Source organism: Budorcas taxicolor, chromosome 1 (genome assembly GCF_023091745.1).
Source record: "Budorcas taxicolor isolate Tak-1 chromosome 1, Takin1.1, whole genome shotgun sequence".
In the NCBI taxonomy this organism is placed as follows: domain Eukaryota; kingdom Metazoa; phylum Chordata; class Mammalia; order Artiodactyla; family Bovidae; genus Budorcas; species Budorcas taxicolor.
The window spans coordinates 59,863,780-59,886,685 of record NC_068910.1 but is presented as its reverse complement, the minus strand read 5'-3'; the positions used below and the strand labels follow the sequence as shown (position 1 = coordinate 59,886,685).

Below are 22,906 nucleotides of genomic sequence, written 5' to 3'. Positions count from 1 at the left end.
AGGAGTAAAGACAGTCTGTAAAAACGTTTAGGGAACCTGGACTTCACACCTGAGTATTGCTTTTGTGAATTTAGCAAATGAAATAACAGCTGTAAGATTGCCTCACAAAGTTAAGAACAGTTTGAGACTGCACTGAATGGTTCCAGGGGCCCAGGAAGCTGGGGAGAGACAACAGGGCTTCTCTCAGGCTTCACTTTCTCACCTTCTGTATTGGGCACACAGGAGAGAAAGTGCTGAGTTCAAGTCACAGGTTTGGCCACGGGCAAGAACTATCCCTCATTCCAGCTGTGACCATGGGCAGGCCACCAGCTTCCTCACTGGGAAATAGTAATGAGTACAGTGCCCACCCCCAGGCATGCAGTGACCGCCCCCCTAGCCATGCCATAACCCCCCTAGCCATGCCGTGATCCCGACACGCTGTTGACTGTTCAGGGCAACTGTGAATGAAAAGGCCTGTTACACATGCAAGCTCAAGACAGGCTTCTCTTTTTATTACCCAGGTTCTGGAGGGCCTTGGAGTCAAAAAAGAAAGCTATTATTCTAGTGAGCTATCTAGGACATCACAACACAAGCAGTCGCCACATGTTCTATGAGGAAGGCAACCTTCGCAATGGTGACCAAGACTCCCAACCATCCCTCTTGAAGGCAGAGAGAGGTGAGAACAGAGGAAGACCCCACAAGTGTCACAACAAAACCGTTTTTACTAAGTACTGAACTAGAGTACCCAACACACTTTTTGTGGACATCAACTGTTTCAAATTTTAAAATGGAATTGTGCATACACATTATTTTAAAAGCTTAGACACATTTTGGAGAAAACGAACAAATCTAAGAAGTCACTAAAATGCTCTGAAATCCAAATTCACACACTATCAGAACCACTGCCTCAGTTGTGGGTGTTCTTTTTCTTCGGGGGACTGGAGCCTGTGTCACCACCAGGAGTCACAGACTGCTCTGTGTTAACACATGTAGCAGGTAAGCAGGCTTCTAAACAAGCCCTGTAGATAACATATCCTCCATTCACCTCACAAGTGCTCTATCTTCCCTCAGTGTGTTAGGCAGGAGCAAGTTGAACACACAAGGCAAGATGCCCAGGTAATAAGGGTCACCCTCACCGCTTCTGGTCAGGAGACATGGCCAGAACCAGGGTTTCCACGAGTGGCTCCCTCTTGCCAAGTGGGGTGATTCCCGTGCTGCTGCTCTGGCCTCCCCTGGGAAATGAGCCAGCCTGGATATAACTCCGTGCCCAGGCCTGGAGGGCTGCCACTGAGGTCTGGCTGAGGTGGGAATGGCGCATGTGGGCTGACGTCAAGGGAGCTTTTCTGATGACAGCCCAACCCAGCCACTGTGGGCCCACCTGTGGGTCCTGGGAAACTGGGCTGCCTGAGAAGCACATGAGGAGACCCAGGAAGCTGGTTAGAATAGACAATCGTGAGGGTTTATACCTATGGAAATCATCAAATTAACTTAAAAATAGTCGTGACACAGAAATGAGTGTCAGGAAAAGAAGAAACGCATGAGGCATCGTTTAAAAACCAAAGGGCACATGTTAGGGTGTTAGCCCCACAAACAAGGCTTGGCATCCCAAGAACTGCACATGTGCGAAGGGATCTCTCTTCTACGTGGACATTCTTCTTCTTCGTTTATGAAAGGAGTGGAAACCAGGGCTGACAAACATCTGACAACCCGTTGTAGACAAGGACCAGATAGATCTACCCTGTCTTCTATGATCAGGCCTTAGCCCGTAAGCAGAAGGCTGTAGAAAGTCTCAGACTACTCATACCATGACAACAAAATTCTTCTAAAGACAGATCTACATGGTAAAAATACCATGAGGGTATGCTAATCCAAGTTAATGCCCAGTTTTAAAACAAAAAACGTCAGACAGACAGTATCATTTTCTTGGTCAGAACTGTTCCCATATGCATATATGCAGACTAGTACTTTATGCTTAATACATTTCATCAAATGTGAGATTTCTATCACCTGAGTAATAGACAAAAATAAGGACCATGTTCATCCCAAATCTGTGCTTTGATAACTTACTAAATTTTGAAAGAAGTTTAAGTGGAGGGACATGGGAATAACCTATCTGGAGTTGCATCCACTGAACTTACAGCACTAAGTTCTAACGCTGACGGAATTGAGGTGCAGTCTGTTCTAATGACATACACTGAACCGAGAGTTGCCAGCCCTTAGCCGCTGCTCCCTGATTTACAATGTGGCTGTGAAAAGGCTCCCCGGAATGTCCCCGGTGTCACGGGTCCACTCCTCAGGGTACAGGCTGCCTTGGATTGAGGAGGGTCTAGAACTTCACACACCGAGCCCGAGAACGGGACTCCCAGCAGGCACAGTGCTGGACTGCACCCCCTCTGGCTTCTTATAGACGCTGAGACCACAACACACAGAGAGTGCACAGCTGGCTACCTGCTGGGAAGGCTCTCCACCCCCCACTCCAGCAGCCCTGCTTTATTTTTCCCATTCGTGGAGTGGTCTTTCCCTCACACTCATCTGAAAGGCACACGCAGAAAACACTGGAAAGTTTTACCACTGGGACATCACTGTGGAGAATTTTGTTACATAAGAGACACCGCCTGCCTATTTCCTTGTTTGTCAATACAGAAAACACCTCACTTTAAATAGTATGTACAGAGAAGTGGCTGCCGTGTGCCCTCATGCACAGCCAGCTCGGGCTCAAGGACAGAGAAGGGCTTCTGTTTAGAACAACCTGCACCTACAGACAGCAAACGCCGGGAGTCATGCACACACGACAGAGGGCTGGACATGAGGAAGTCGTATTTCACACCAGCGAGGGGGCACTGTTACAGAACGCTGATGGGACGGCTGTCACCACACTCGGACACCGGGGGTCTAGGAAGACGTCTGCTTCTCCTTCTTCTCCCGCCTTCAGGATTCCCAGTTGGCTCTGGGTCAGGCACTAAGCAACCTGGTGGCTTCTGGCCCAGTCAGGTCTCTTAGTAGTCTTTTTGAATCTTTGTATCCCTCTGGGAAGAGCTGAGTTCAAATGCTGGAAACCGTGATGCCTCTGGGGCCAGAATGTCAGAGAGGAAGTGAACAGTGCCAGCCATGCCTGCAACGAAAAACGTGATCCATGATGAAAAAAAACGGTGTGGGGTGGGGTCCCAAGCCAAGTGACCTTAATCACTGCCTTTACTGGAGCTGTAAGGATGTGGGGAAAGGTAGTGAGGACTTTAAAAATAAATTCACATAACAAATGGAAAATCCTTATATTAGCACATAGCAGGTTTTCTTCACTATCTTATTTTTAAATCTTGCATCTTGACACTTTATGGTGATTTCATAAAACTGCTAACAAAAAAGTTAAGGGCATTGCTATTGTGATATTCCAACATGTAAACTTCCTCTCAGAGTCTTTATGTTTTTATTTCAAATCTAAAGCTGCATTTTATATTTTCCTTAGGTTTTAAAAATACTTAGTTACAACAAACTTTACTTGCCTGGTTAAAATCCCCACCGCCAATCACTGCAGTAACTCAGCAGCCTACCAGAAGGAACCCTTGGTTGGAGGGAACTCCTGCAGAAAAGGTCCGAAGTGCTGGGGGCCCTGCCAGCCTCGTGGCTTCCACACAGCCACTCACCATCTGACTAGAACCAAGTTATTGGTGTCTCTTGCCAGGCATTTGTCAGGCACAGGATCCAGAAGAATCTGAGATCTTCCCAGCCTCTCAGCAGGGAACATTCAAAGATTTTCACTCACTGGGGCTTTGAATTTGCCATTTATAAACTTGAATTTATGAACCTGAATGAACTTCATTTATGGTTAAGGTTATATCTATTATTCTGTTATTTCTATACACACATAAACACACACACACACACACACATATAGGTTATTGTTATATCTGATAGAACTCATTTTTATGACGTGATGAAAATTTTTATCCTGAGAAATATTTTTTCATTATAAAATCTGTGAATACTAAAAGAGATCCTTTTTTGCAAAAGATAATGACAAATGCTCTAATTTTTGCTCACCTGTCTATTATATGATTAAACTATTATCAATAGCAGAAATAAAACATGGCATATCACTACAGACAATTAAAAATATCAAAAAGATAATGAAGGGATACTACCAAAATTTTATGCACATAAATTTGACCCCACAGGTGAAATGGAGCAATATCTTAAAAACGCAAACTAATAAAACTCACTGAATATGAAATAGATAATTTACAGCCTGGTAAACTATTAAATTAAGTTCATAAATTTAAGACTCTTGAGAAATAAATCTGTAGGCTAGGAAGGTTTTGTGGAAGAATGTTACCAAACATTTAAACCAGAATTCTTCTACCAATTAATATATAATCTATTACAGAAAACACAAAATATCAATTTAGTAGGCCAGTACTGCCCAGATAGCAAAACCAGACAGTGACATTATAACAATGGACAGCTACAGGCAAATATTCCTTATGACTATAGATGCAAAAACCATCAACAAAAGATTAGCAAATACAATTCTGCAATACATAAAAAGCACTGTATACCATGGCCAAGTAAGGTTTATTCCAGAGATGCAAGATTGGCTTAACATTTGAAAATGAACCAATGTGATTCACAGTGCTAGGAGGTTGAAGAGAAAACTCACATGATTTGTACTTGACAAAACTCAACACCCATCTATTATTTGATTTTTTTATAAGTATTCATTTATTCCTTCTGGAATTTACTTTGGAATTACTATAAAATGTAGCCCTAAAGTAATTAAAAAGTTGCCATCAATTTATCCCAACCGCATTTAACCTTTGCCCTTAGTTTCTGCAACTTATGTCGGAATATCTTAGTCTCTGCAGGTCTTCTGTTTGGTTTTCCTGAATTATATTCTATGCATTCTGCCTGCAGCAGACTCTCAGTGTGTTCTCTGGTTTCTTTCACTGCTCTTGTTTTTCAGACTTTCTTATTATTTTTCCAAGTACTAACAGTTTTACTTACTAATAATTTTAAATTACTAATATTAATTATTTATGCTTCTTTATATGAGTTAAATAATTAAATGTATCTAAATAAGTAACCAAGTTTGCTGTGAATAGATCAATATCATATGCATGGTATTACAGGTGAAATGCAGAGGAAAAACTTATTATTTCTTCTATCACTAAGCAGCAAATAGTCTATGCATATATACTTCACAAAAGATCTAAAAATACACGGAAGAAGTTCACAGGAGCACAAACAGGCAAGGTAAAGAGACTCAGTATAGTTTTCAGCAAGGAATAACTTTGCTCCTGGTATTTGCCAGCTTTGCACTGATCACTAAGTAAGATCAACTGTGATGGTGCACAGAGCCAGGAGGACCAAACGCACGCACTCAGAGACTTGAACCTGGAGTTTCCTTCACTCTTACCTTCAAAGAGAGAATAGGGTCTGTCAGGAATTCGGCAGCCATGTGCTCCATAATCTAGACACCACTCTGCAAACTAGGAAGAAAGACATTTATTTTTAAGAGTGGGGTTTCACTTGGTGGAAATGGAACTCACAAGACACTGTAGTGAATTCACAAAGAATCAAAGGCCCAGGTGCCCAGGCGACAGAGTGGCCAGCAGTGTGGGTCTGGAGGCACTTAGCACCTCTTCTAAGGAGGTGAGACCTGGCAAGTCCTATCACCTGTCTAGGCCTGTTTCCTCATCTGTCAGTGAGGATTTACCCAGGAAGGTTGTTGGGAAGACTGAAGTAGAAAGCACACAGTTCACAACCTTCTATCTCTTCCAGGCATTGCCTTCCACCCTGGCAGGCACTCTGTGCAGATGAAAACCCCCGCATGCTGAGCCCTGTTGCTGAATATGCAGCTCGCCCCTCTCTCCCCTCCTTTCCCCACTGAGCCCCTGGGCCTCCCACTGCTCACCCTATTCCTCTCGAAAACGCATCCCTTAGCTTTCTCAGCAACTCCTCTGAGCTCTCTGACACTTCCTTCTGAAACTTCTTCAACGGATTTTTGTGACAATAAAACTCATGCTGCTTTCTACCCTCCAAACCCTCACACACTTCTAGCTCTTTTGATGCACTATCTATCTGGTTTTCTTAGTCAGACATCAGGAAGATACTCCTACATTTCTGTCTTCTCCACATTAAAAAAAAAAAATCCACCAAATTCTGTGGGCTCAACATCCTAAGTGTTTCTAAATCTCTCTTTAGTATCATAGCCAGTATCCTTTTGTAATAGAGTTTGTAACTCTACATTTCTGCTTTTTAAAAAATATTAAGTGACTTAGTTGCTTGGCTGCATTGGGTCTCAGCTGCAGCACTAAGGTACACAAACTCTATAGTTGAGGTGCTCAGGCTCCAGAGCACACTGGCTCAGTAGCTGCAGCAAGCCAGCTTAGTTGCTCTGAATGTGGGATATGGGATCTTAGTTTCCTGACCAGGGATCAAACCCACATCCCCTGAATCGGAAGGCAGATTCTTAGCCAACGGACCACCAGGGAAGCCGCGACATTTCCTGCATTAATTATTAAACAACAATTTGGAGAAACCCAGATTGTTTACCTCTGCCTCAACCACCCACTGCAGCCATGGTGATCCTTCTGAGAGAGAATACTGAACGTGAATCACAAACACTAATGAAGCTCCTCCTGACAGATAAGGACTCATGTGGCTGGTGGGGAGACCCACAGGTGCGGGGACCACAGGGCTTGGGCTCCTGTATCACTGGATCTAGGCTGGGGTGTAGGCCCTCTTAACTGTGAGAGCTTTTAAGTACTCACAAGCTCCCAGTGAGTCTAAAGTGTAACCAAGGTTGAGATCTACTGATTAGGGGAAGGACTAGCTTTCTTTGGCCTCTGCCCTTCTGACTTCATCCCTCACCCCGCACCCTCTAACACTGGGCACTTGGGGTGTCAGACTGCCCTGTGCTGTGCCTGCCTCCATGATTCTGCAGGAGCTCTTCTCCTAAGGGAGAGACACCCCCTCTTCATGCCATGCTTTCCCAGCCCACCTGAAAAGCTCTACATCTTTAGAAAACTAGCTATGCATCCCTCCTTGTGACGTCTTCCTCAGTCCCCACAACTTCTTGCCCATCTGCCACCGTGACTGCTGTCACCCGAAGCTGCCCCTCATGTCTCTGCTCCAGCCAACGGAACGTCATGGCCCCAGGGTGCTCACCCCTCCAGCTCCCTCTGCGGGCAGTTCTGCTCCCATCCCCCACCCCTGCAAAGTTTCCAGCTCTCCTCTGGGCCTCAGTTTACATGACACTCCTGGGCCAGCACCTGCCCTCGATGCCCTCACAAGACCCTGTGTGCACGGCCTTTGTGAGTGTGGGTACCATGGCTCTATTCCACCTGGTTTAAGAAAAGCCTTCAGAATAGTAATAAATATAAAAAATAAGCCACTCTGAATGCCCCCATCTACCCATAGTCTTGTACATTTTGGTGTATTTTCTTCCAATCTTTTTTCCCAGTGTCTTCATAACTATTTTGTGACATGTGTATAGCAAACGTTTACAGATTCTTGCTTTGTGCATTCATTTTCAAACACTGGATGCATGTTTATCAGTCTCCACTTGGGGCCAGGCACTGTCCCGGCTCATGGTAGAGGGCGTGGCACAGCAAGAGCAAGCAGAGCACCCCGCAGTGAGCAGCAGCTCCATCACTTGGGGTCGAGACCTCAGAGGTCCCCTCCACCAGGTGGATTTCAGAGGAACCCCAGGCCTGCTGTGCCCCACGGAGAGCACGGGTGGGGGAAGCAGCAGTGTGGAGCACAGGGCAAGGCAAGAGGAGGCATGCGAGGGCTGAGGCACATGGGCCCTCCAGTGTGGGGGCATGGGTTCTGTGCGTGGAGCAGTGTGAAACCACTGGAGGACTTTACGCAGGGGCACTTACTGATGATCTGCCCATTATCACAATTAATTTTTCTTGGAACAAATTTAGGAGGCGGATAGTATTTTTCCAGTTGAGGCTTAAAGAAGGCACGTCCCAAAGTCATGAGGCTAATAAATGCACAGGAAGGCACACTTAACAGGTTGTGGGATTGCAGAGGGCATTTCCACTCCCCAGTCCCACTGCACAGAGAGGACCCCTGAAGAAGAGGGCCAGCAGGGACATGGCTGTGTAGAAGAAACTGCAGAGCTGGGCAAAGCATGTCTGAAACCAGAGAGCTGTTTTGGGCTTTGTGTGCTCTGGAGGGCTCAAAAGCTATCTGAATAGACATATACTCTTACCTTGCAAGCTCGGTAGAGGTACTTTTTATCCTGCGTGATGTGGTAAAGGGAAAGGAAGGCGTAGCCATTCCCAGCGGTCCCATGGCAGATCCCATAGCCCTTCCGCAGCAGACCTCGCTGCCAAATCACGTCGCTGCACTCCACTGCGTCCTTTAGGTACTTCTCCTCCTTAAAAACCTGAGAAATGGAAAACAAAGCTGTGCTAAACTGGTGTCTTAAGTAACAAACAGCACAACACCTCCCCTTTCTGCTGAGAAAGTGTCCTGCCCTTAGGACACCTGAAGTGACCCAAGGTGAACTGAGCCCCGCGGCAGCAGCACCGCACCAGGCAGCCTGCAGTCCCCTCCCCTCCAAGTGGCTTAGGGGAGTCCCAAGACACTCCTCTCCCCCACCCTCCTTCCAGTGCGCAGTGTTTCAAAAGCAGTTCAAAGGTTAAAAAATTATGAGGAAACTGACAAGATCTCTTTGGTACAATGGTCTGTCATACACAAACTGTTCTGTACTTCCTGGGACTTACAGGCTGCAGCTCTGAAACTACTACTCGTGTAGAAGGCATTGGAAGATTTCATACGGCCCTGCCATCCACATCAAGAACATTCCATACCCTAGGTCAGCCATATACCCAAGGCACCTGACAAGCTGTCATATAAACTGTTGCAAAGAAACCTGCACAGAGCATCTTCAGCCCCTCAGCGGAGGAAGCACCACCTCCACGCGGCGGTTTCCAGGGATAGAGACAAACATGCTTGGGAGAGATGACCCCGGCAGGGCAGGAGGACGCTTTCACCATTCCGACTTCCCTTCACTCTGCTCTTTCTCCTCACGCTGCATTTGTTTTCCTTCCCGGTCCTTTCCTCAGAATCTGTTATTTTATTAATAGCAATCTCTGCTGCTGAGCTCATTCCATTCTAGCGCAAACAAGTTTTAGACCATAGACAAGTTTTAGACAAGTTTTAGACAAGCAAAAGGTCACTGGAGAAGAGTTCTCTTGGGTGGCCAAAAGGATCTTCCCTGTGACCTCTTAGGCATCCAACTGAGGCGGCTCTGAGGAGCAGGAGAAACAGCACCTGAAAGGGGATCAGCATCTGGGGGTCTGGCTGCTCACCATTCAAAAGCCAATAAGCAGGCCAGGTTGGTGGAAAGAAAATTTGCTTTATTTCAGATGCTGGCAACTGGCGTAGGGGGAGGTGGCGGACATATGTCCAAAGACCGACTCCGCCCTCAACACCACCACCAAGCAGGAGGTGAGAGCTTTTACAAACAGAGTGGGGTTGGGGGAGATTACATGCAGAAACAGCATAGTCATCTCCAACAGTCATCTTCAACTGGTCATCAGTGTTCTGACCGGCATCATCTTGGTTGTTACAGATACAGTTAATCTTCAGTTCTGCGCTGCACTTGTTCCCATTTCCTTGAAGTCAGTTCTCAGAATTGTGGCAGCTCAAGTCCTGGATAGTCTGGTAATCATGTAGATAGCTTCTGAAAGGTGGCTAAACAATGAAAGACGCAGGGATTCTTGGCCTCTGGAGGAGAAGAATTCGATCCGAGGCAGAAACGAGGTCTGACTGCTCAGAGCTTTTGTGTAATAATGTGAAAGTGAAATTGGTCAGTCGGGTTCGACTCTTTGTGACCCCAAGGACTGTAGCCCACCAGGCTCCTCTGTCCATGGGATTTTCCAGGTAAGAGTACTGGAGTAGGTTGCCATTTCCTTCTCCAGGGGATCTTCCCACCCACGGATAGGACCCGGGTCTCCTGCTATGTAAGCAGACGCTTTACCATCTGAGCCACCAGGGAAGAACTGGTGTAATAAATTTTATTAAAGTATAAAAAAGGTAGAGAAAGCTTCCGACAGACATCAGAAGGGGGCAGAAAGAGTGACCCTCCCTAGTGTTAGCAAGGGAGTTATATACTTTTTAATTAGTTATTACAATGAATCAGAAGAATGTTTGGAGGTTGTAAAGACCTCCAAACCCATAATTTACAGACCCATAATTTACAGACCCACTCCATAATTTACATTTTTAAGATAACAGGATTAGCCAGAAGGTTTTCAGGAAGGAGAAACTGTCCTCAACCAGGATACACTGTTGTCATACAGAGTTCAGTTCAATTCAGTTAAGTCCTTCCGTCATTTCTGACTCTTTGCGACCCCATGAATCGCAAAACACCAGGCCTCCCTGTCCATCACCATCTCCCGGAGTTCACTCAAACTCATGTCCATCATGTCGGTGATACCATCCAGCAATCTCATCTTCTGTAGTCCCCTTCGCTTCCTGCCCCCAATCCCTCCCAGTATTAGACTCTTTTCCAATGAGTCAACTTTGCATGAGGTGGCCAAAGTACTGGAGTTTCAGCTTTAGCATCAGTCCTTCCAATGAACACCCAGGACTGATCTCCCTTAGGATGGACTGGTTGGACCTCCTTGCAGTCCAAGGGACTCTCAAGAGTCTCCTCTAATACCACAGTTCAAAAGCATCAATTCTTTGGCGCTCAGCTTTCTTCACAGTTCAACTCTCACATCCATACCTGACCACTGGAAAAACCACAGCCTTGACTAGACAGACCTTTGTTGGCAAAGTAATGTCTCTGCTTTTGAATATGCTATCTAGGTTTGTCATAACTTTCCTTCCAAGGAGTAAGCATCTTTTAATTTCATGGCTACAATCACCATCTGCAGTGATTTTGGAGCCCCAAAAACAAAAGTCTGACACTGTTTCCCCATCTATTTCCCATGAAGTGATGGGACCAGATGCCATGATCTTAGTTTTCTGAATGTTGAGCTTTAACCTGACTTTTTCACTCTCCTCTTTAGCTTTCATCAAGAGGCTTTTTAGATTCTGCCATAAAGATGGTGTCATCTGCACATCTGAGGTTATTGATATTTCTCCTGGCAATCTTGATTCCAGCTTGTGTTTCTTTCAGCCCAGCTTTTCTAATGATGTACTCTGCGTATAAGTTAAATAAGCAGGGACAGACAATATACAGCCTTGACGTACTCCTTTTCCTATTTGGAATCAGTCTGTTGTTCCATGTCCAGTTCTAACTGTTGCTTCCTGACCTGCATACAGGTTTCTCAAGAAGCAGGTCAGTTGGTCTGGTATTCCCATCTCTTTCAGAATTTGCCACAGTTTATTGTGATCCGCACAGTCAAAGGCTTTGGCATAGTCAATAAAGCAGAAATAGATGATTTTCTGGAACTCACTTGCTTTCTTGACGATCCAGTGGATGTTGACAATTTGATCTCTGGTTCCTCTGCCTTTTCTAAAACCAGCTTGAACATCTGCAAGTTCACAGTACATGAATTGCTGAAGCCTGGCTTGGAGAATTTTGAGCATTGCTTTACTAGCATGTGAGATGAGTGCAATTGTGTGGTAGTTTGAGTTTTCTTCGGCATTGCCTTTCTTTGGGATTGGAATGAAAACTGACCTTTTCCAGTCCTGTGGCCACTGGTGAGTTTTCCAAATTTGCAGGCATATTGAGTACAGCAGTTTCACAGCATGATCTTTCAGGATTTGAAATAGCTCAACTAGAATTCCATCACCTCCACTAGCTTTGTTCGTAGTGATGCTTTCTAAGGCCCACTTGACTTCACATTCCAGGATGTGTGGCTCTAGGTGAGTGATCACACCATCGTGATTATCTGGGTCGTGAAGCTCTTTTTTGTACAGTTCTCTTGTGTATTCTTGCCACCTCTTAATATCTGCCTGAGGACAGGGGAGGCACCTGAGAGGAGCAACCCCATGTGCAAGGAGTGGTGGCTGCACGGGCGCAAGAGGGCTGAGAGGAGCTACTCCATGTTTAAGGTCAGGAGGGTTGGCTGTGAGGAGATATCCCTCATCCAAGATAAGAAGCAGTGGCTGCACTTTGCTGGAGCAGCCGTGAAGAGATATCCCACGTCCAAGGTAAGAGAAACCCACGTAAGATGGTAGGTGTTGCGAGAGGGCATCAGAGGGCAGACACACGGAAACCATAATCACAGAAAACTAGCCAATCTGATCACACAGACCACAGCCTTGTCTAACTCAGTGAAACTAAGGCATGCCGTGTGGGGCCACCCAGGACAGGCAGGTCATGGTGGAGAGGTCTGACAGAATGTGGTCCACTGGAGAAGGGAATGGCAAACCACTTCAGTATTCTTGCCTTGAGAAGCTCATGAACAGTATGAAAAGGCAAAATGATAGGATATTGAAAAAGGAACTTCCCAGGTCGGTAGGTGCCCAATACGCTACTGGAGATCAGTGAAGAAATAACTCCAGAAAGAATGAAGGGATGGAGCCAAAGCAAAAACAATACCCAGTTGTGGATGTGACTGGTGATAGAAGCAAGGTCGAATGCTGTAAAGAGCGATATTGCATAGGAACCTGGAATGTCAGGTCCACGAATCAAGGCAAATTGGAAGTGGTCAAACAGGCGATGGCAAGGGTGAACGTCGACATTCTAGGAATTAGTGAACTAAATGGACTGGAATGGGTGAATTTAACTCAGATGACCATTATATCTACTACTGTGGGCAGGAATCCCTTAGAGGAAATGGAGTAGCCATCATGGCCAACAAAAGAGTCCGAAATGCAGTACGTGGATGCAATCTCAAAAACGACAGAATGATCTCTGTTTGTTTCCAAGGCAAACCGTTCAATATCATGGTAATCCAAGTCTATGCCCCAACCAGTAACGCTGAAGAAGCTGAAGTTGAATGGTTCTATGAAGACCTAGAAGACCTTCTGGAACCAACACCTAAAAACGATATCCTTTTCATTATAGGACACTGGAATGCAAAAGTAGGAAGTCAAGAAACATCTGGAGTAACAATCCAATTTGGCTTTGGAGTACAGAATGAAGCAGGGCAAAGTCTAATAGAGTTCTCCTAAGAGAACGCATTGGTCATAGCAAACACCCTCTTCCAACAACACAAGAGAAGACTCTACACATGGATATCACTAGATGGTTGACACTGTAATCAGACTGATTATATTCTTTGCAGCCAAAGATGGAGAAGCTCTATACAGTCAGCACAAATGCGACCGGGAACTAACTGTGGCTCAGATCATGAACTCCTTACTGCCAAATTCAGACTGAAATGGAAGAAAGGAAAGAAAACCGCTAGACCATTCAGGTATGACCTAAATCAAATCCCTTATGATTATACAGTGGAAGTGAGAAATAGCTTTAAGGGCCTAGATCTGATAGACAGAGTGCCTGATGAACTATGGACAGAGGTTCATGACACTGTACAGGAGACAGGGATCAAGACCATCCCCATGGAAAAGAAAAGCAAAAAAGCAAAATGGCTGTCTGAGGAGGCCTTACAAACAGCTGTGAAAAGAAGAGAGGCAAAAAGCAAAGGATAAATGGAAAGATACAAGCATCTGAATGCAGAGTTTCAAAGAGTAGCAAGGAGAGATAAGAAAGCCTTCCTCAGCAATCAATGCAAAAAAATAGAGGAAAACAACAGAATGGGAAAGACTAGAGATCTCTTCAAGAGAGATACCAAGGGAACATTTTATGCAAAGATGGGCTCGATAAAGGACAGAAATGGTATGGACCTAACAGAAGCAGAAGATATTAAGAAGAAGTGGCAAGAATACACAGGAGAACTGTACAAAAAAGAGCTTCACGATCTGGATAATCACAATGGTGTGATCACTCACCTAGAGCCAGACATCCTAGAATGTGAAGTCAAGTGGGCCTTTGAAAGCATCACAGGAACAAAGCTAGTGGAAGTGATGCAATTCCGGTTGGGTAGCTCAGAGGTTTAAGCATCTGCCTCCAATGCGGGAGACCCGGGTTCGATCCCTGGGTCGGGAAGATCCCCTGGAGAAGGAAATGGTAACCCACTCCAGTATTCTTGCCTGGAGAATCCCATGGACGGAGGAGCCTGGTAGTCCACGGGGTCGCAAAGAGTCGGACATGACTGAGCAACTTCCCTCACTCACAGAGCACAGAGTTTAAACTGAGTTGTTTGTTGTGTAATCATCAGTTTGAGGCTTAAAGATAAAAACGTTTTATGTGACTAAGACTAAGGAATGTAGAGGGAAAAAAAAGTTTCTCCTTTCCTTTTCCCTGAGAATTCCAGACCCCATCTCCTCCTTGAGAACCCCAGATCCCTCTCTCCTGGGGACCCCCAGACTTTTCAGCCTGCCTAGTAATTGACTCTCTCACTTCTCCTCCTGGTTTTTCAGTATCTATAAGACAGCTCACAGGATACAGCTCAGAATATTATGTATGGCCCGTGCGAAAGAAGCAAAGGTCCCTGACTGTGTTTAATGAGCACGTTCTTATCATTTAGTCTCTTCAGACTGTTTCCCTTCATTTCCACATTTCTCACTTCTCTGATTAAACTTACTCTTTGACTAAAGTTTTCCACAGACAAAAGGCAGGCAGAGGACATGATGGCGTGGGGGACCAGAACCATAGTGTCCTGCTCTGTTTCAAAGGGAGACTGTTTCAGAGGCTATGTCATGAAATCACAGAGAGTAAGCCCAGTCCTGAAGGAAACCTATGGCTCCTTTATCCTCTCCAGTGGTCTCCAGTTGGTGCAATCAGGCAGAGCCCCTGCTCCCTTGCTTAGGCTGAAGCTGCTGGAGGTGCACTGCATACACTGAGCTTTCCCTTCCTCCCTCGGCACCAGGCACACAGCCACCACACCCACCACCATCACAGGCTCATGCTCCAAGTGAGAAGCGACTTTTAATAGTGGGACATTTGGAAATTTAATAAACACGGACAAAAGCCCCCAGATTTAATCACAGATTTTATCTTTTCTACATTGTAGCCATTATAACTTGGCCAGAAAAATCTATTTACTGATCGACATTACCTCTCTCAAATGCTAAATTTCCCTGGAAGTGTCATGACAGAAAGTCTGAAGAGACGTGCAATGCAGAGGGCAACATAAGGGATCTAGAGTCAGAAGACACTGGTTAGATTCCCTCTCCCACAACTACTGACTGTGTAACTTTGGGTAAGTCATCGTAACTTCTCTGAACCTGTTGGCTTATGTAACAAAATGGACTGATGCTGAGATGACCAAATGTTGAAAATAAAGGCAAGGAATTGGGGCAGTCATTAAAAATCTTTAAGGATAAAAAAGAAACTATACTCAACATCAGCGAATGCTTTGGAAATCCCAGAGAAACCAGTCAGAATGGCCATGATTGAAAAATCCACACAAATAAATGCTGGAAAGAATGTGGAGAACAGGCAACCCTCTTGCACTGCTAGTGGGAATGTAAATGGATACAGCCACTATGAAAGACAGTATGGAGATTCCTTCAAACGTTAGGAATAAAACTACCAACTACCCAGCAAGACCACTTCTAGACATATACCCTAAGGAAACAAAAACTGAAAAAGACACATGTACCCAAATTTACAATAGCTAAGACATGGAAGCAACCTAGATATCCATCGACAGATGAATGGATAAAGCTGAGGTACATATGGAATGGAATACTACTCAGCCATAAAAGGAATGCATATGAGTCAGTTCTAATGAGGTGGATGATCCTAGAGCCTATTACACAGAGCAAAGTAAGTCAGAAAAGAGAAACACAAACATTGAATATTAATGCATATATATGGAATCTAGAAAGATGGTACTGATGAACCTATTTGCTGGGCAGCAACGGTGACACAGACATAGAGAACAGACTTGCGGACACAGGCAGTGAGGTGGAAGGAACGGGTGAGACGAATGGGGAGAACAGCTTGGAAGTATATACACTAACAAATGTAAAATAGATAACCAATGGGAATCTGCTGTATGACTCAGGGAACTCAAACCCAGGCTCTGTGACAACCTAGAGGGGTGGGACAGGGTGGGAGGTGGGAAGGAGGGGATGTATGTATACTAAGGCTGACTGATAACACAATATTGTAACGGAATTATCCTGCAATTAAAAATAAATACATTTAAAAGAAGAATAGAAAAAAATCAGAAAGAGGAAGATAAAAGAACAGCTTTGATCACATTAGAAAAATAATTATTATTTTGTTCAGAATATGCTTCTTATAATTTAGGAAAACAGTTTTACAAAAATATTTATTTGCTAGCTTTCTCCATCTGATCACTTTTCTGTTATATGAGTCAAAATGTCAATTAAAGTTGTTATGATAGGAAAAAAAAAAAAAGACAGATATTCAGAAACTGATAAAACACCAATAGGTGAAGTTAAAAATTTACTGGTAAGACTTAATACAGAAGAAATTATTAGTGAATATGAAGCTAAATAAATAGAAATGATACAATCTGAATTACAGAAAAAAATTAAAAACAAAAGTCTTAGGGACCTACTAAAAATTAAAGGCCTAACATTTACCAAGTGTCATGAAAGGCATACAATTACAAGTCAAAAACCCAAAGGCTCTCAAGCAGGATAAATACAGATATACATAGGTACCTGATAAAATACTGAAAACCAAAAAGTAAAAGGATATGTCAAGCACTTCCAGAGAAAACACATACTTGTAAGAAAAATATACTACTACTAAAAAAAGAATGACTAACATCTTAGAAACAGTTTAGGCCAGAAGACTGTGGAGCAGTATCTTTAAAGAACTGAAAGGGAAAAAAGAACTGTTAGCATAGACATTCAGCAAAAATATCTTCAAAGAATGAAGGTGGAATTTACAAGAGCCTGGAAGCAACCTAAATATCCATTGATGGATAAATACATGAAGTTGTGGTACATATACACAATGCAATATTGCTCTGAAATAGTACAAGACTGAAATAATGCCATTTGCAGCAATATGAGTGGACCTAGAGATTAACATACTAAGTGAAGTAAGCCAAGTAACATATGATATCACTTATGTGTGGAATCTGAAAAAATTATATATATATATGTGTGTGTGTGTGTGTGTGTGTGTGTATATAAAATCTGAATTGCTTTGCTATAACTATTGCTATATACTATTGCTTTGTGAAGCTAACAATGACATTGTAAATCAGCTATGTTGGTGTTCAGTAGCCAAGTCATGTCTGACTCTCTGCAACCCCATGAACTGCAGCATGCCAGGCTTCCCTGTCCTTTGCTATCTCCCAGAGTTTGCTCAAACTCACGTCCATTAAGTCAGTGATGCCATCCAACCATCTTATACTCTATCGCCCCCTTCTCTGCTCGCCCTCATTCTTTCCCAGCATCAGGGACTTATCCAGCAAACTGGCTCTTCACATCAGGTGGCCAAAGTACTGGAGCTTCAGCTTCAGCATCAGTCCTTCAATGAATATTCCAAGTTGATTTTCTTTAGGATTGATGGTTGGATCTCTCTGAAATCCAAGGGACTCTCTCAAGAGTCTTCTCCAACACCAGAGTTCAAAATCATCAATTGTTCAGCACTCAGCCTTCTTTATGGTCCAACTCTCATATCCACACATGACTACTGGAAAAAACATAGCTTTTGACTATACATAATTTGTCAGTAAGGTGGCTCAGAGAGTAAAGCATCTGCCTACAATGCGGGAGACATGGGTTCGACCCCTGGGTTGGGAAGATCTTCTGGAGAAGGAAATGGCAACCTACTCCAGTACTCTTGCCTGGAAAATCCCATGGACAGAGAAGCATGGTAGGCTCCTACAGCCCATGGGGTCACAAAGAGTTGGACACGACTGAGCAGCTTCACTCACTCACTCACTCAGTTTGTCAGTCAAGTGATGTTTCTGCTTTTTAATATGTTGTGTAGGTTTGTCACAGCTTTTCTTCCATGGAGCAAGCCTTTCATGGCTGCAGTCACTGTCTGCAGTGATTCTGGAGCCCATGAAAATAAAGTCTGTCACTGTTTCATTATTTCCCTATTTATTTGCCAAGAAGTGATGGGACTGGACGCCATGATCTTGGTTTTTGTTTTTTTTTTTTTGAATGCTGAGTTTTAAGCTAGCTTTTTCACTCTCCTCTTTCACTTTCATCAAGAAGCTCTTTAGTTCCTCTTCGCTTTCTGCCATTAGAATGGTATCATCTGCATATCTGAGTTTATTGATATTTCTCCCGGCAATCTTGATTCCAGCTTGGGCTTCATCCAGCCCAGCATTACACAAGATGTACTCTCCATATAAATTACATAAGCAGGGTGACAAAGGAGCCTTGATGTACTCCTTTCCCAATTTGGAACCAGTCTGTTGTTCCATGTTCGGTTCTAATTGTTGCTTCTTGACCTGCATACAGGTTTCTCAGGAGGCAGGTCAGGTAGTCTGGTATTCCCATCTCTTTAAGAATTTTTGTCTGTCTTGATCCACATAGTCAAAGGCTTTAGCGTAGTCAACAAAGCAGATCTTTTTTTGGAATACCCTTGCTTTTGCTATGATCCAGCAGATGTTGGCAATTAGTTCCGGTTCCTCTGCCTTTTCTAAATTCAGCTTGTACATCTTAAAGTTCTCAGTTCATGTACTCCTGAAGCCTAGCTTGGAAGAGTTTGAGGATTACCTTATAGCATGTGAAATGAGTACAACTGTACAGTAATTTTAATATTCTTTGGCCTTGCCTTTCATTGGGATTGGAATAGAAACTGACCTTTTCTAGTCCTGTAGCCACTGCTGAGTTTTCCAAATTTGCTGGCATATTGACTGCAGTACTTTCACAGCATCATCTTTTAGGATCTGAAATAGCTCAGCAGGAATTCTATCACCTCCACTAGCTTTGTTTGTAGTAATGCTCCCAAGGCCCACTTGACTTCGCGCTCCAGGATGTCTGGCTATCGGTGAGTGATCACAGGATCGTGGTTATCTGGGTCATTAAGATCTTTTCTGTGTAGTTCTTCTGTGTATTCTTGCCACCTCTTCTTAATCTCTTCTGCTTCTGTTAGGCCCTTATTGTTTCTTTATTCTTTTATTGTGCCCACCTTTGCATGAAATGTTCCCTTGGAATCTCTGATTTCTTGAAGAGATCTCTAGTCTTTCCCATTCTATTGTTTTCCTCTATTTCATTGCAATGATCACTGAGGAAGGCTTTCTTATCTCTCCTTGCTATTCTCTAGAACTCTGCATTCAGTTGGGTGTATCTTTTCCTTTCTCCTTTGCCTTCTGCTTTTCTTCTTTTCTCAGCTATTTGCAAGGCCTCCTCAGACAACCACTCCGTCTTGCTGTTGTACTTCTTGAGGATGGTTTTGGTCACTGCCTCCTATACAACACTATAAACCTCCATCCATAGTTCTTCAGGCATTCTGTCTACCAGATCTAATCCCTTGAATCTATTCATCACCTACACTGCATAATCATAAGGGATTTGATTTAGGTCATACCTGAATGGCCTCATGGTTTTCCTTACTTTCTTGTATTTTGCAATAAGGAGCTGATGGTCTGATCCATAGTTAGCTCCAGGCCTTGTTTTTGCAGACTGTGTAGAGCTTCTCCACCTTTGGCTGCAAAGAATATAATCAATCTGATTTTGGCACTGATGATGTCCACATGTACAGTCGTCTCTCGTATTGCTGGAAGAGGGTGTCTGCTATGACCAGTGTGTTCTCTTGGCAAAACTGTGAGCCTCTGCCTTCTTCATTTTGGACTCCAAGGCCACACCTGCCTGTTACTCCAGGCTATCTTTTGACTTTCAACTTTTGCATTCTAGTCCACTATGATGAAAAGGACATCTTTTTTTTGGTGTTAGTTCTAGAAGGCCTTGTAGGTCTTCAGAGAATCATTCCAAGTTCAGCTTCTTCAGCATTAGTGGTTGAGGCACAGATTTGGATTACTGTGATGTTGAATGGTTTGCCTTGGTAATGAACTGAGTTCATTCTGTTGTTTTTGAGATTACACCCAAGGGCTGCATTTCAGACTCTTTTGTTGAATATGATGGCTACTCCATTTCTGCTAAGGGATTCTCGCCCACAGTAGTAGATACAATGGTCATCTGAATCAAATTTGGCCATTCCCGTCCATTTTAATTCACTGATTCCTGAAATGTCAGTGTTCAGTCTTGCCCTCTCTGGTTTGACCACATCCAATTTATCTTGATTCACAGACCTAACAGTCCAGGTTCCTATGCAATACTGTTCCTTACACATCTTACTTTACTTTCACCACCAGACACATCCACAACCGGGTGTCGTTTCTGCTTTGGCTCACCCTCTTCAATCTTTGTGGAGCTATTTCTCTGCTCTTGCCCTGTAGTATACTGGACACCTACTGACCTAGGAAGCTTATCTTTCAGTGTCATATCTTTTCGCCTTTTCATGCTATTCAACTATACTCCAATTAAAAAAATAAATAAACAAGAGTGAAGAGAAGGTGCCAGTGGTTCCAGAGCCCTCTGAGATCACACTGTTTCACGTCTAATCCTCTGCAGAGTGAATCTAACTCTTTGGAGCCACTGGGTTAGAACATACTCCCTCCCTCCCTCAGACCTGGTCACTGAGACCTTGCTCCTCTCTCTCCTCTGTAGAACCCTGCTGTGGATTTCAAGGTATGAAATAAAATCCAGATTTTTTTAATAACTTGTGAAATTTTCCATTGAGCTATAACATTCTGATATTACTCCCTTTTCCAAGGGAAAATTGGGTTGACTTTTTTCTTTTATGGTTTAATACATGACTATATGGACCAGCTTGTGGGGTGCAAATCATTATGTCTTATTGCCATGGTGTTTATCATTCCCTCATAAACAATGAATAACAATGTCTGCTCCAAGGAAATGAAGGCTTTTCCTTCTCTTCTTAAAGCTTTCATCTTTTTATCATATATTTCCTTTATCTTCTTCAAAATGGTTTCAACTATTAAAATTAAAGCCTTTAAGGAAAATACGAAAAAAGGAAAAAATATAAGCTCATATTCAGTGAAGCTGGATTGGTGACAGAGTTTTGACTTGCCAAGAAACAAACATGACACAAAGTTAAGAAAACTACTTAACTTTTTTTTTTTAATTCTCACAAGAAGAAGTGAAGTTTCAGGTGATTCATTTACTAAGACCTCTTCCAGAAATAATACTTACTTTATTAACTTACAGTCTTTCACCAGTTAATTAAGCAAATAATTCCTAAGAGGCATTTTCATTGTAAGTCTTGGAGAGATGGAATCCCATAACAATAATAATATAAAAAAGCAACTTCAGGTTTTTTCTTTCTTTTTTTTAACATCTTCCACTTAGCAGCCAATTTGATAGGGTGGAAGAACTGAGTTTTCCTAAGTACAGAGCAGTAGTCGCCTCCATCACTGCTTTTGCTTACTGTTGTGCGTGCTCAGTCGTTAATCCATGTCCGGCTCTTCGCGACCCCATGGACTGTAGCCCACTAGGCTCTTCTGTCCATGGGATTCTTCAGGCAAGAATACTGGAGTGGGTTGCTATTTCCTTCTCCAGGGATCTTCCTGACCCAGGGATCGAACCCACATCTCCTGCAACTCCTGAATGTGCAAGCAGATTCTTTACCACTGAGTCTTATTGTTAGGCATTCTTAAAGTGGTAGGAAATTTCTGGATCAGTTATTACGAAATCCCTGTTCTCTGCAGTTTTTGGAATAATAAAGAAACGTCCGCAGAATTGATTTAAATGTTCATGATAAGGAGAGCATTCTTCACAAATGACCACAATATGTAGAAGGAAGACTGAAGCACCACCCAGAGGGATGGCTTCAGATTTTGCCCATGAAAATGACCACTGTTGGAACAACCAGGAAATAACCAAAATTTTCACATATATTAAGAAAAGTTCCCTGGTATGTAACATAGATGAACCAGTACTCCCAAAATGTCAAGCTCACCTTGAAATCTATAAAGCACTTTGGTACAAAATACCCACACACTAGTGCCACAGGAATATGAAACAGTAGGAAGTCTACTGTTAGAATTTCATTGGTTCATTTGGATGTCATCATCATCACAGAGAACTGCAAGAAATTTCCTTAAATCAGGAAAAAGATACAAAATCTTTGTTACCACAAATACCACAACAATCAACAAACTGAAGGCTGTTTGCCAGACATGCATTCCTTGCACGAATCACCTCTTTGACGATGGATCACCCTCTCCTAAGTCATCTACTGAATAAGCCAAAGCCGGGTCAAAGGAGTTCCAGCTGGTGCATTCAAGTGTGTGGTTCCAGGCAGAACAACCTGGTGCCTGTACGGTGCTAAGTACCTGAGGCAGGGCCTGAGTTATGAGACATTTAGCAACGTGTTGGGATCCAAAAGTATACGCTACAACTAAAATATACTGTCCTTTATTTTCCATTAAAAAAAAAAATGAAGGTGAAATAAAGACAAGTGATAAGTAACAACGGATAATCAATGTGTTGTTACCAAACTGACTATAAGAAATGCTAAAGGAAGCTCTTCAGCCTAAAGGAAAGATATGGATCTTCAAGAAGGAATGAAGAGCACTATAAAGAGCAAACATACAAATAAATATGAAAGACCATCTTCTTTGTCTTAATTTCTTTAAAATACTATTTAAAAAGCAAAATTATGAAACTAAAAATTATATCACTGGTTTTTAACATTTGTTGATTTATACATCTGACAGATGTAATAAAGATATAAAGAACTGCAGTCAAGAGAACTTGGCACTTACTATTTTCTTCTTTTTTATGTGAAATGTACAATGTTAATTCTAAGGAGACTGTGAAAAGTTAAGAATGTCCATTGAAATTTCTATATTGAAATATTAAAGATGTATATTTAGTAACCACTAAAAAATGAGCAGTGAGCAGCTGAGAAGAGACCCCACGTCCAAGGTCAGGAGCCGCGGCTGTGCTTTGCTGGACCAGCTGTGTGGAGATACCCCAT

The 22,906-nt window shown here is 43.2% G+C and overlaps 1 protein-coding gene across 1 annotated transcript in view; it reads right to left on the bottom strand.

Moving 5' to 3' along the window:
- Nucleotides 1–454: 454 nt before the first annotated feature.
- Nucleotides 455–22,906, bottom strand: part of LANCL2 (LanC like glutathione S-transferase 2) — an 82,042-nt gene continuing 59,590 nt past the window's right edge. Inside the window, exons 7-9 of the mRNA XM_052636776.1 lie at nt 8,198–8,374; nt 5,390–5,462; nt 455–3,091 (exon numbers count right to left, since the gene is read on the bottom strand). Of these exons, the coding sequence (XP_052492736.1) occupies nt 2,976–3,091; nt 5,390–5,462; nt 8,198–8,374 (366 nt within the window). The 3' untranslated portion in view covers nt 455–2,975. The remainder of the gene's footprint in view (nt 3,092–5,389; nt 5,463–8,197; nt 8,375–22,906) is intronic.